Source organism: Eptatretus burgeri, chromosome 6, assembly GCF_056783735.1.
Source record: "Eptatretus burgeri isolate ZD-2024b chromosome 6, Ebu_testis_v1, whole genome shotgun sequence".
Classification (NCBI taxonomy): Eukaryota; Metazoa; Chordata; class Myxini; order Myxiniformes; family Myxinidae; genus Eptatretus; species Eptatretus burgeri.
In genome coordinates, this window is record NC_140966.1 from 4703978 (window position 1) to 4717756 (window position 13779).

Here is a 13779-nt window from a genome sequence, read left to right on the forward strand (position 1 = left end):
TGAGAATCACAGATTTCCTCTGTTAATCAAAATTATTTTCATTTTATCTGCATTTTGCAGCATTATCACTGTGGAGTGGTTTGTGAACTCTATATATATATATATATACATATATATATACACATACATACATAGTTTGCTTTCAAAGCATCATGAAATAAGCTCAGGTGGCATCAAATTGTGAAAGATTTGGAGGGCGGGAGGGGGGTGAACACTTTTACAGGATATTGTACCTAACTTTCCTATTTACAAGCAACAAATAAACAACATAAATAAACTAACAATAAAAAAAGACTACTCTTCTCTCTACCTTCCTCTTTCCCTCCTGGCCGATTTCTGCTGGCAGTATACTTTTGCCCGCACCAGCACGGCAGAGCCAAGATGTACAGTGTATTGAACATTAATATTGTTGTAGGAATGCCTTCTCGGGGGTAACTTTGCATAATATGACGATAATTATTTCCCATAATGCATGTATGAGAATAAGTGCGAGATAATTTAATTGTGATAAAGAATATGTATTGTTTTATGTGTAGAAAGCTGTTATCAACCTTCCACACATGTGTGTGTCTAAAACCTCTTTCTATTCATACCCTTTTTCATGTTTTTACCTTCGTAATCTGTCCTAACACCTTAGTTATTTTTATAACTTGGTTTACACAGTTCTTCAGCTAAAATGTAGGGTCGGTAGGTCGAAATATAAATATAATTTCAATTTTTAGAAATTATATATTTATGATTTTTTTTCAGATGTTCCATGGAAAATAAATATAAATCCCAGACCAGGAGGATCTAAGAAAACATTGAATATGGAAGACCATTCAAATGCAGGATGCCCATGTTCACTGTATCATCTGATGTGAAAAACAATAAAGAAGGATTAAAACTTGTTTTTACAATATAGTCTGGCATGTTTTTCTTATAGAAACCTGTTGGATCATCAAACAAATGGAAACAATGCTGAGAAAATTACTGTCCAAGTCATAGACTGAAAGATCATTCTCGCAGAGCAAGATCTCATCCAGGTTTTGTAAAAATGTGTCTGTTTCATTAAAAACAATGGCTATGAAAACACATCTTTCAGAAAAATCAGAAAAACAGTAATGGTTCCTAAAACAGTTAAGACCACCAGGAATAACAAACAAATCCCGCTACAATATAAAGCCGATTTAAAGCATTACCACCTGGCCTGTCAATATAAAGAAAAGAAACAAGAAATACACCATTCAAAATCCAGGAAGTGTCAGAATCAATAACATTATACATGTGACTTTGTTGGTGAACAAACGTATGCAGCCAATCAAAAATCAGACACTGCTCACGTGACCCTCGAATTGGCACAACCATGGCAGAAACCCGAAACGATATTGTTTTAAAATCCATCAACATACAAAGATTCCTTCATCATCCAGTATTGAATCATGCTTTTAAAACAAATATAAGCCTTTTTACAATATGGAATATAAATATAATTCATCAAGATTCCAGCTAAAGACGACTTTAATCAACCCTAAATGTGCATGGATGCGCATGTGTGCGTGTACACCAGTGCATAGTGCTAGATATGATTTAAAAAAAGGTGTCTACTAGGAGTCAACACACTCAAAACGGTCAATCAGAGCCATAACCAGCTCTTACTTTTCAGCGGGCATCTGATCGTACCGTCTCCCCATCCCCATGAGCACATCAAAGGCTGATTTCACATCCGTTGAAGGCTGAATATCAGCATCTCGCAGGGAAACTTTGACGTACTTGGCACTGAAATCTTTCAATACGAACATCGGTGTACAACTTTTGACGGAAACAAAATCGGCACGATCGAGAGTTGCCTGCAAATCATCCCTGCTGCTGCACTGAATTGATGCAATCGTTCGGCCAGAATATTCGTCGTCCAGATGTTGCGTGATTAAATCAACAATACAGTCACTTGAATATATACCGTTGACATACTTCTTAACAATCACTTTTGCCCCAGAAACCAGTCAATCTGAACCATGCTGGCCACTGTTCAGACGCCATGACCGAAGACTACTGCGCAGCTCTACTGTGCAGTTTGGTTAAAGGGGACTCGGCATTTTGGTGTGCGTGCGTGAAATTATATTTTGAAAATAAATGCCGACGTTTACATTTCAGGTTTTCAAACTTTTGCACCTTCGGCAGAAAATTTATAAATATAAAAGGCAAAAAATGTGTTTTATATTTATATTTCATTTTCGGCAAATATACCGTCGGCGGATCTGTAAACAAAGTTATAAAATAACTAAGGCCTAAGTGTCCTTTTAAGGGTGGTGACAAGCAGTCGGCACAAGTTCTGGAGGGAAAATGCCACAACCACGAACCCTTATCCGTGAGCACAATCTGGGTAAATGGTCAGGGGTTCTCCCTGACCATGGACCACGTGGCAGTCCAATCACAGCCGAGTGTGGAGGGGCTCAGTGCATCGCAGATACCGGTTGGGGCTGAGGGTATATAAGGCAGGTCAGGCTCGGGGTGCCAGACACCAAGGGTTCCATTGTGGTTCCAACTCCGTGGTTCCATTGGATTGGTATTGTGGCAAACAGGCACATCATCCGACTCAAAATGACAAATCAGTTGGCCATCGCGACCGCTTTGGCATGGTTCGTTGGAATTTGGACCGGGCAACAATATGTACTGAAGAAAATCTGTGACTGCAAGAGGTGGAAGTGCATGAGACTGTAAGCAATGATGACAGGAAATACGCCACTTTACAGGTTTTATCCACTCTGTAAAATTATTTCCAAAAAAAAAAAGTGGAAAAGATTCTTACAATTTGCTGCCATGTTGCAGCCGGCAAGGCAGAAGGTCATGGCATCTTCAACAACCTGCCAAAGGAGGAAAGCTCAATGTAAATGCTAAACAAAGTCAGCAATCGGTCTGATTGTATAAGCATAAGTGATATCCTCTGGTAAATTATACAGCACTTTAAATAATCACCTTTGAACAAAATTGTCAGTCGCGAATAGTCAGTTATCCCAACCTTCCTTGCACTCACCTACCTGCTCTGAGGAGTCCGAGCCTTGTAGGAGGATGTCCAAGAAAGCCGTAGGGCTAGAAACCTCTGATACTCCACATTTTGTCCCCACCACGGCTCGCTCAACTCTAACTCTCATCTCTTGTAAGGCTGTGGGACACGGTATCAGATTATACTGTAGGTAAGCAGTTATGTAAAACACATACCCCTTCAGTGATTAATAAATTTGAATCTCTGTTACAAGTGAGATATTATTTGTTTTATTCTATTCCATAAATTGCAACATGGGTTATTATACTGCTAAAACCTTGCATACGCTGTGTCGTGCTTTGCTTTTGCTGATTGGTGGGATGGGGGGTTGTGCTGTAGGGGCAGAGCAAAAGAGAAAGAAGTGCTACTTTTATCCGAAAGTAAAACGACAGGATAAAGAAGAGACAAATGTGAGAATATACGTGCAGACATCCGAACTGGATTCAGAGCCAGGGCCAACTCAGTTCCGGGGAAAAGAGACAGGCAGATTTGCGGTGACGGCTGTTGACCAGTCTGGATGGCCATCACCATTACTAGTCCGCTTTACATGCATATATAACCGCTATGAAAGAGGCCTGTGTGAGCGGCGGCAAGAAAGGAAGTGTGTACGGTACTAAAGAAAAGGCAGGTCAATCCCCTCCTGCTGCCTATGCTTCCAAAATCCAGGCCAACTGCAAATCTCAATGCTTCTATTCTTCACTTCTCTCATCTATGGAACCAACTTGCAGAGGCTGTTGTCTCGTTCTTTCCTCCAGGGCTTCAAGAAAGCAGTGCACTACCACCTCTTATGTTTATCTGCAAACCCCCAAAAAGTGATCAAGTTTCTTTGAGCCTCGAACTACGGCTTGGCTCACCTTCAAAAGTCCGCTTTCCGAAAACAATGCCAGCAACATTGTGGGCCAAACGGGACATTGTTCCAGGTCCCTCATGTGGCAGGAAAAGGAAAGTATGTCATGTCCAGGTAATCAGTGAACTGATTACTGTGAACTAATTAAATATATGTAAAACCAACTTTGTGAATCCAAAGGCAAACTGCTGCCCACTTCATAAATTCTACATCCTATAATTTTTATACAAGTAATTGATATTAGCAATTACCTAATATATTGTGCATCACTCTATTGATTGTAGACTTATTTTCTAATAGCACGTGGATGTTATATTGTTGCGGGGTCGGGTATTGGCGGCGAGCACGACCGCAAGATGGAGCCGTAGAGTCGACTCCGCCGATCACCCGGAATTTAGATCGTACTGTTTCGGAAAAGTACAGGTCCCTTATCGGACCGTGAAGGGTCAATATTTCTACCGCGTGGTATAGGGTTATTTGCCAATTTTCAAAATACCTAGAGATCCACGTAGTGATTTACCGAGTCTCCACACCCTCAACGGCACCCGTACGAGTCGAGCCGTTCGTGGGCCCAACCCGTGCGGACGGTTGCTGAAGTTCTGTCGGTCCAAATGTCCCCTTACGGCGGCACAACGGCCTGGCTAATCTTCCAACACGCAACACGCTAAGCCAATGGAGGAAATGACACGAACGAGCTGATACATTTCACAAATGGGGCATATTTATAAAACAATAGGTGGGGAAGGAGGGAAGCACGTCAGGGCAGAGTTATCCGAATATTTATAAGCACTTATGTACAAGCAAAAAGCACTTAACAATTCATTACTTATGGACTGGCGGCACCACACACACACACACACACACACACACACACACACACACACACACACACACACACACACACACACACACACACACACACACACACACACACACACAATAATCGGACAAAAGTGGTCTTTATTCGGACCTCCAGCCCGGAGGACAGTCGAACTGAAGACCAGATTCTGTCTCGGACCTGTCCACCTCGTGTGGTCTTCACGCGGAGTCGGACCGGGCACTAGCGAGAGCGAGCTGAATCCAGGCACCGGCGAGCCACGATCAGCCTTCCGAGCTCCGCTCAGCGCTTGTCCTGGCAGTCAAAAACCTCTCCTCCGTATCCCTTTTAGAGACCACGCGCACCCTTGCGGCTCCGGTGGTGGATGGTGTCTCCAAGCTCTTGATCATCGGGAAGAGGAGGACGAAGAAGATGCTGACGACGACCAAGACAAGGCCAAGACCAAGACAAGGCCAAGACCAAGACCTCCACCTCGACCAACACACACAGACCTCTGCGAAGATCCTCTGTTCTTTTTGATCCTCTCCGGCATGCTCGTTCAGGAGTCATTCGTTCTCAGGCGTGGCTCGCTCAGGCGTGATTCGTTCTCAGGCGTGGCTCACTCAGGCGTGATTCGTTCTCAGGCGTGGCTCACTCAGGCGTGATTCGTTCTCAGGCGTGGCTCGCTCAGGCATCATTCGTTCTCAGGCGTGGCTCACCCAGGCGTGGCTTGATCTTTTCCCCACTTGGTACCCCTCCAAGCGAATCGGTGGGTGGGGGCATAACCTTTCCCCTCGTGAGCGCATAGAGAATGCTGGGAGCAGAGGGTTTCTCACACGCGGCTTGACCTTTCCTCTACTTGGCGCCCCGCCAAGCAAATCGGTGGGTGGGGGCATGACCCTTCCCCTAGTGAGCGCTTGGAGAATGCTGGGAGCAGAGGGTTTCTTGTCGTTTTATTCTGAGCTGGAGTGGTCCGCAGCTGTTGTAGTTCTTGATGGTGGAAAAATGTAAAAGAAAAACCCTAACTGTCAAAACAACTCCACAGCGCATGAACATTTAATTACCCATTAGACCAGGGACGGGACCCTAACTGGCAACACGTACTTACCGATATAACTGATCTATCAGACCTGTATGTTGAGTGCAGTAAACTTCCAAATTCTTAACAATATTGCACCCAACGTTTGGAAGCCATTTTATTTTAAACACATGACTGGGCTTGGATTGTGGGACAAGTGGTAAATGTGAGGAGTGCTATTTTATGGTCACATCCGATCCATAATTAATACATATATTAGTTAGATGTAGGGATTCGAACCCATTTTTATATACTCTGTAATGCATTTTTAAAACTCTATAGTTTTAGTGGCACTGTTTACCAGTGAGTCAGTCCACCAGATGCCCTCTGAAGGCACTGGCTGTGTTATTTTAGTGATAACAAACCGAGACATGTCCTTTCTCATGTAAAGCTAAACTTTATCTTGTTTTTCTCAAGCATTCCACTTCTGGGCTCTTGTTTAGTTTGAAGCTAGATATGTCCTGACTCTTACCATCTTTGTGAACTTAATAGGGGTTTTGTTCGTCCTTCAAACACTCCACAGTGATAAGAAGCCTGGGCAGGGGAGAGGGATTGTCCAAGATAATTGCTGGTCCCTAAAATAAGCTGTTCGATTGTTCCACCCTCCCTTGGGGGAGGGAAGGGAAAAACTCTTAGCTCATATCTGAGTGCACATTTGGAGATCTTGCCACACCAACTAGGGTTAGAGTATAACCAGAGATAGATTGTATATAAGGGCAAGTTTTTGAATGCAAGACTCAGTGTGGTTTTGGTAGCTCTCCACTGTGCTGGTTGAACTGCTAAGATCACCTCCGCTGGCGTGTGGTACTTCAATAAAACTGCATTTTGGTGAATCCTCTTCGACTGGCTCTCTTCATGCCGGGCCGGACAACAGAGTCCTCACAGTAAACATACCACATTCTGCATTGTGGCCATTCCAGATTCCCACCGTGACAATTTCACCCTCAGGACTGAAAAAAAAAAAAATACATACTGCAGGCTAATATTTTGTCAAACAAGGGCCTTTACACACCAAAGGATGGAATTTTGCATAATCAACCTATAAACTGGCCGAAGCACAGGATGTGTTGCTCTCATCACAGGCAGGTCGATGGTCTCCCTGTTTTCGACCATCTATTCACCTCCAAGATTGCTCCCTCCACTCTTCAAGTCTTCCAAAACTTCCCATCTTATCCAGGATGCACATATCCTTCCAGCAATCCCCTCCAGCTACCGATGCTTCTAAAATTCAGGCTGACTGCATATCTCAATACTTCAATGCCTCGCTTCTTCTATCTATGGAATCAACTTCCAGAGGTTCTGTCTCGTTCGCTCATCCAGGGATTCAACTGGGTGTCCATATCCTCCGGGGCTTGACTTGCTGCAGGTACCATGTAAACCTGTACTAACCCGTTTCATGGTTGGGTTGTCGGCGACTAAAACATCTCCCCCACCAAATTTCCTGGTGAGGAGGGTGTATGGATATGGACACCCAGCAGGATTAAAACAAAACCTGTCAAAAGGTGGAGGAACTCCTCATGAGCCAACGGCCATTCATATCTGGTGCCCAACTGTGATTGCGGACATCCTCCTGCATTTGGGTACCTTTTTCTATGAGGCTGGTAGCAGTACATATTTGCACTCCAGCCACCATAAAACACTTCATTCCGCCACATACACAAAAAACCATGAATAAAACGAAGAAAACCCTGCTCCATGGGAGTACCTCTGGTGCAGCTGCCCTTTGCAGGACAGCTCACCGGATGACGTGACTGGGGCAAAGCTTTCAGGACATCCATTCTTTGAAAGGAAGAAAACCATGGGGGAACCCTGCTGGGTCGAGTTGTGGTGGTGTCTGTTTGTGTGGTGCTGAGGTGTCGTCCACCAGACGGCGGTCTCTTTGGGTTACCTGAAGCAGTCCCTTCAGGTAGATGCCTGGAATGCCCTCACTCTAAGAGAGTATTATCACCTGTCTATGCTGTCAACTGAACTCCAGCATGTGAACATCAGTACTGCAGCACTTTCTGAGGGACGGGGATCGGATAGTGGTGAGATTATGGTGGGTGAATAAACCTACTACTGGTCTGGTTGCTCTGATGGTTACCATGCCCAGGGAGTTGCTGCAGCTTTGTCCAGCAAGCCAACTCCTATGATAATCGAGGTAACTTCAGTTAACAAGCATATTATGAGACTGAGGATTTGTCACTCTGGGTGTGATTTCCCTGGTCTCTGTAAACGCTCCAACTGAGGTGAGTGATCTCACTGTGAAGGAGGCATTCTAGGCTGGATGAGATCAGTGCCCCAGGTGAGATACTCTTTGAGTCTTGGGGGATTTCAATGCATTGACTAACACTGATAGGGATGGTTATAAGACATGTGTTGGTCTGATCCCCATGGGTCTGGACCCAGGAACCAAAATAGCACTAAATTCCTTGACTTCACAAGATGTCATGGACTTAGGGTGGTTGGTTAATCATTTCAGCACCCAGAGCCTCATTGCTGAACTTGTTATTCCAACGCTGATGGTGTGGCAAAGGGTTCTCGTTTGACCATGTTCTCATTGATAGTCACTGGAGGTTGCTCCGGACATGCAATGTCTACCGGAGTGCTCAGCTCCTCAATATCGACTATGTGCTTGTTGCAGCAACTCTGAAGCTATGGCTCAACTCCAAAAGAATGGTACCATCCCAGCCAAGGCTGGATATTGGCAAGCCCAAGGATAAAAGGGTAGTTGAGGACTTTCCGAACAGCTTCAGTGGGAGGGTCTATGCTCGTGGAGATTTGCGTGCTTCAGGGGATGCTGAAAAGTTGTGGAGTGCCTTCAAGACTACCACCTTTGATGTTATCGGTGGGTGTCTTGGAACCCACCGCCAGGCAAAGAGGAACTTTGTCTCCCAAAGGACATTGGATACCATTGACCAGAGTCACAGAGCCAGACTTGGTGGCAGACCTGAGCTGCTCAGGGAGATGAAGAGTAAAACTACGTGCGCTGAGGGCAGATAAGGAAGCCAATGTGGCGAGGAATCTGTAAAAGGATAGAGCATCACCTGTGGTCAAGTGATTCTCATTCAACTTACAGAGGAATCCTTGCATTGCATTCCTCCTTGCTTGTCCCTCGGTATAGTGCAGTTAGAGTCGAGGGTGCTGAGGTCTTGATAGAGGAATCTGAAGTGAAGGCCCGCTGGGCCGATTACATTGAGCGGCTTTAACAGGCTGACCCACCAGCTGTTGAGTTGGATGTCAGGGGTGTTACTCTCCTTATTGCTCACCCTCCAATCAACTGTGAACCGCCTTCGTTTGTGGAAACACAGGAGGCGGCGGAGAACTGGTTTAAAGGGGGCAACACTCCTGGGATTGGTGGCATCCATGATGAACTTCAAGGGTGGTGGAAATGCTGCACGAGTGTTGTATCAGGCAGTTCTGTGCTCTGTTTTGGAACACAAGCTTCATCCCAACTGACGAGAGGAGAGGCTTTGTTGTCCCTCTCTGGAAAGGGAAGGTTGATCAACAGGACTGCAACTGCTACAGAGGGGTGATGCTGCTGTCAGTACTGTGCAAGGTCATTGCTTGGATAATTATTGATGGGGTTTGTCACCCAGCGCCCAGAGCAGTCAGGCTTTACACCAAAGAGGCCAATGATTAAGCGTATCCTTGCTCTTTGTGTCCTCACCTAATGGAGATGAGAGTTTCGTCAGGGGCTGCTTGCAACTTATGTTGATCTCTGCAAAGTGTTTGATTCAGTGAATTGGGATGCCCTCTGGAGGATCCTCATGGGGTGCCACCAAACAAATCAATCTGATTACTGAACTACAGGGTGTATGATAAGTCAATACCCAATCTAAAATTGTTGTCGTAGCTATATTTATGAACCGATTTTCATGAAACAATGTAAATAATGGTGTCCAATAGCATGAAGCCAAGAAAACCTTGATGAAATTGAGGAGAGAATAACCAATGTTCTCACCAATATTCCTGACAGATCAAGTCCAAGTCTTTAAGTCCTCAGTGCTTCAAGTCTTGCTCTATGGATGTGACACTTGGACTCTCCAAGGATCTGAGATGAAGACTTAACTCTTTCGGTAGCAGATCTCTTCGGAGAATCCTTGGCTATCGGTGGTCGGACATTGTGTCTACGAGCGTTTGCTGAGAGAGACTCAGATGAGATTTGTTTCTTGCCTAATCCGTGAGTGTCAGCTGCGGCTGTATGGATGTGTGGCTCGTTTTCCTGACATTGAACCTACTCACCAGATTCTCTGACCGAGGGAGCCTCATGAGTCGAGGAAGCCTCATGGTTCATTGGCATCTCAAACAGATGGGAATAGGCCAGGAAACTGCCTGAGGGATGGCCATACGGAGGCACCTGGGGTACCGGCGGAAAGTGGAAGTGGCGATGCGCTGCTCTGGCGCATGCTCGCATGCCTGATCTGAACCCAACCATCTTATTTGCTCGTGTCAGAGTTTATTACCCTCCTTTCTCTCCTCTTTTCCTGCTTGTTCATTATTTTGATGTTTTTCCTCACTGTCAGTTATACCTTACTCTTCCCTGAGCCTCAATTCTGTAGAGAGAGAGAAAAAAAAAAGAGGAACCAATATATGAAGTGATAGTAGGTGTGGAAAAACAACAGCACTGTTTTGAACTTGATATCACATAGCCAGGATAATGTGACCTTAAAAGCACAAATTAGTCCATCAAATCATATATTACATACATTCACTGTACAGTTGTAGTATTCAGTATCATTATTCATCTCCCCAAAACCCACCATTATCAAAGTGTTTTCTTCGGTTTAAATCACGCTCCAAAGAACCATCCAGGAATCCCTTTCCTATCTCTGACCACAACTGTCAGTGGAAAAGAGAAATAATACACATTACAGTACATCAGAGTTATGCAAGGAACATTGGTAAAAGCCATGTAAGAAAATAACCTAATTATTCATATAAGGTTTCTGACAAATAGTCTTTCTATGATATAACATTCAATGTTCTTGATGTTTATAACTGAAAATTAAACTGTGCATACATCAACTTTACCTTTTTCAATGCACTTTGTTTCAAATGACATTCTAAACATCACAGTTTAAAAAACACAATTAAGAAAGAGGGTCAATGTGCCTGCCATGAATATCCCAGAATGACCCTTTCCTGACAGTTTACAAAAAGCTTGGGAAACAATAAGCTTAATGAAACAGAGATTGTGTTGTACCATAAATTATAATCTATATATTAAAGTACCCAGATTTCTCCATCCGTCCATCAATCTGTCTGTCACGTCATTACAGCGTCATGAGCACTAGGCTAGGCTTCCATAACAGTGTATAATTCATGACAATTGCATTTTGCAACTTGAAAAAAAAAAATAAGACTTATGACGTCTGATCCCTGGTTACATTAAAAAAAATAAAAATAAAAACAGCCTTTTAACAGCCATTTTTCCCTGCTGAGCAGGGGTTAGTTTTATGGGGGCTCCATGCAATCATGGTTCCGTTCTTGAGGCAATGTTTTATGGCCGGATGCCCTTCCTGACGCCAACCCTTGTCACCTCTTACGACACACAGGGATATGGTACACCTATCCTATTCTAACCGGGGCATACACCTGGACCAGTACACTGGTACTCATTTCGTCGACCTCGGAAGGATGACAGGCTGAGTCAACCCCCTGGTGTTAATTCAGTGGAAAACGGTTCTCAAACTCGGGGCTCGAACTCAGCACCCTAGGATCCCAAGCCAGCCACCCTAACCACTAACCCAACACCAGGCATCCTGGTAACATAAAACAAATTCATAATATTGTTTTTTTGGCGAATAAGTGTACATGCTAATAAAACTAACGCCGAGTTGTTAGCAGTGACAAAATGTTTTTGAATAAAAACAATTGCAAATATTGACTCAATAAACAGTATTACTGTACTACAACATGTACACGTTATGTTGTTCCACTACCATCAATGAAGCGACGGGTTCAACGGGTTCAATGCTCGTACTATTTTAAACACAGCAGACTGTCGTTAAAACGGATTAATTTAGCAAGCAATTTGTCTTCATGATTATTCATGTTAACTGAGATTACGCATTTAATTTAGCTTTTTATACAAGGCTTATGAAACAGCTTGTACATCCAGTATATATACAGTAGGACAAGGACAAGGACAGTGTATTTTCTTGTTTCAAACATGACACGTCCACTTTCTGGTGTCTACGCTCATTCATATCAGTCTCTTTCACAGTTTGAGAATTAGTAAGTAAAATCTGAAGTGTTCCTTGAAAGTCTTGATCAATGAGAAAAACATCCTGATGATTGTGCGAAAAATGATCAATGGATTTAGCCTGGTATTCGGGGAGGACAGGGGGTAGGAAGAGTTCCTGCTGTACTGAGGACAACAGTGAGGCAGGCACAAGAACATCACCATGGTGTTTTTTTACTTATTATATTTTTGGAGTGAGAAGATGGAAGTTGAAGAGGAATATTGGATGAGGGATGAATAAACATGAACAGGACACTCACCTTTTTACAATGCCCTCAGACATGACAACCTCGACATGTACAAAGTCATCCATCAATAACTAAACTACCTACTAGTCCTGCCAATGTCCATGTATGATGTACCCGTCTATCCCCAATGCTTCTTGGTGCCAATCCAATTCCAGTTTAAAAGTATTTTCAGTTTCTGTTGCGACTACATTTTTCCATAATTAACTACTATGCAGAATGGAAGAACCCTGCCGTGCTGCTGTCCTAACTCTTCTTTTCTCTACCCTCTGGCTGTGGCCCCTGCTCCTTCACTCTACATTCTGCTGAAAAAACATTATTATCCTAAACGTAAGAGGTGGAAGGATGGGCCAGAAGTATGCATGCAGACCCTCCGCGAAGCTGTCTAGCCTTAGTTTGAACCACCCTCCAGCTATAAACTGTCATCCAATGTGTGTACCGTTCCTCAGATAGACGTTAAACGGGCGTCCTGTCTGTTGGCATTAGTCAGTGGACGTTAAAGATCCCACAGTGTCCTTCGCGAAGAGTAGGTGAGAGCTAGTGCCCGCATGAAGACCACAATTCAAAATTCCTGCCCTAACCAACAAGGGGCATTGCATCAGCAGCACAAACACACTCCCAGTAATAATACAAAACAGCAACCTCCAGGCTGCACACGAGGTGATGGTAATCGTAAACATCTCCATCAGATCCCCTTGCAATCGCCTCCTTTATAATGTAAGAAGTCATTTCTCCTGATATAATTTATCCCCTTGAAAATATAACAGAAATGTAGAGAGATAATTCAAAGTACAATGCAATGTCAATTTAATAACCTGATCGAAAGACAACACAATCGATACAACACAATTGTCCCCGTGTTATGCTTTCTTTCAAAGGCCTTAACAACTAGTCACAACAGCCAAAGATATCAAGTCACAAAAAGTTTTCATGACAAATACAGAGACCTCTGTAAACCATCACTCACTGCGTCGTGGTTTCGCCGTAGTGCCAACAATTGGCTGCCCCCCGCAAAACTCTGGCCCAGTGTTGCACAGGTGATGGCCCGCAGTGCAAATCCCATCATATGCTGATGCAGTGGGATGTGCTCATCGATAGGCAGGGATTGCCATTGCTTCTGAAGTTCATGCGACAGCTGCTGGCACAGAGGGTTACTGTGGTATTCAGTGGCAGAGCTATTCTCTAGAAATGATGCAAATTAATAATGAAGTGCTGCCCTGGATGCCAAATTGTAAAGGGACCTCATACTTCCGACAAAAGCAGTCGTCCGTCCTTTAATTTTCTCTCAAGTTCAACCTGCTATATAAATTGAACAGAAGCATGACTGGACAGTGTACAAATTAGATCCATTCTCACTAACCTCAATTAACATTTCCATGCTGGCATGAAGTGCTTTGTTGACTGCTTTTTCATAAAGCTTTCTGCGAAAGTGATCTCCAACATGGGTTCCTTTGGCCTCGAAGCCCAGAAGTGACTTCAGCATGGCTTCAAATGGATCACCTAGTGGGGTGAGGTTGTGTCGATGGATTACCCATCTTTGGTGC

The 13779-nt window shown here is 44.0% G+C and overlaps 1 protein-coding gene across 5 annotated transcripts in view; it reads right to left on the reverse strand.

The window, feature by feature from the left end:
- CYP20A1 (cytochrome P450 family 20 subfamily A member 1) overlaps positions 1-13779 on the reverse strand; it is a 45368-nt gene that overhangs the window by 8269 nt on the left and 23320 nt on the right. For all 5 annotated transcript variants that reach the window (XM_085883779.1, XM_085883778.1, XM_085883781.1 and 2 more), the window contains 5 exons: positions 13596-13735; positions 13203-13370; positions 10507-10585; positions 3018-3142; positions 2789-2843 (listed from right to left, as the gene is read on the reverse strand). In XM_085883779.1, the coding sequence (XP_085739905.1) occupies positions 2789-2843; positions 3018-3142; positions 10507-10585; positions 13203-13370; positions 13596-13735 (567 nt within the window). The remainder of the gene's footprint in view (positions 1-2788; positions 2844-3017; positions 3143-10506; positions 10586-13202; positions 13371-13595; positions 13736-13779) is intronic.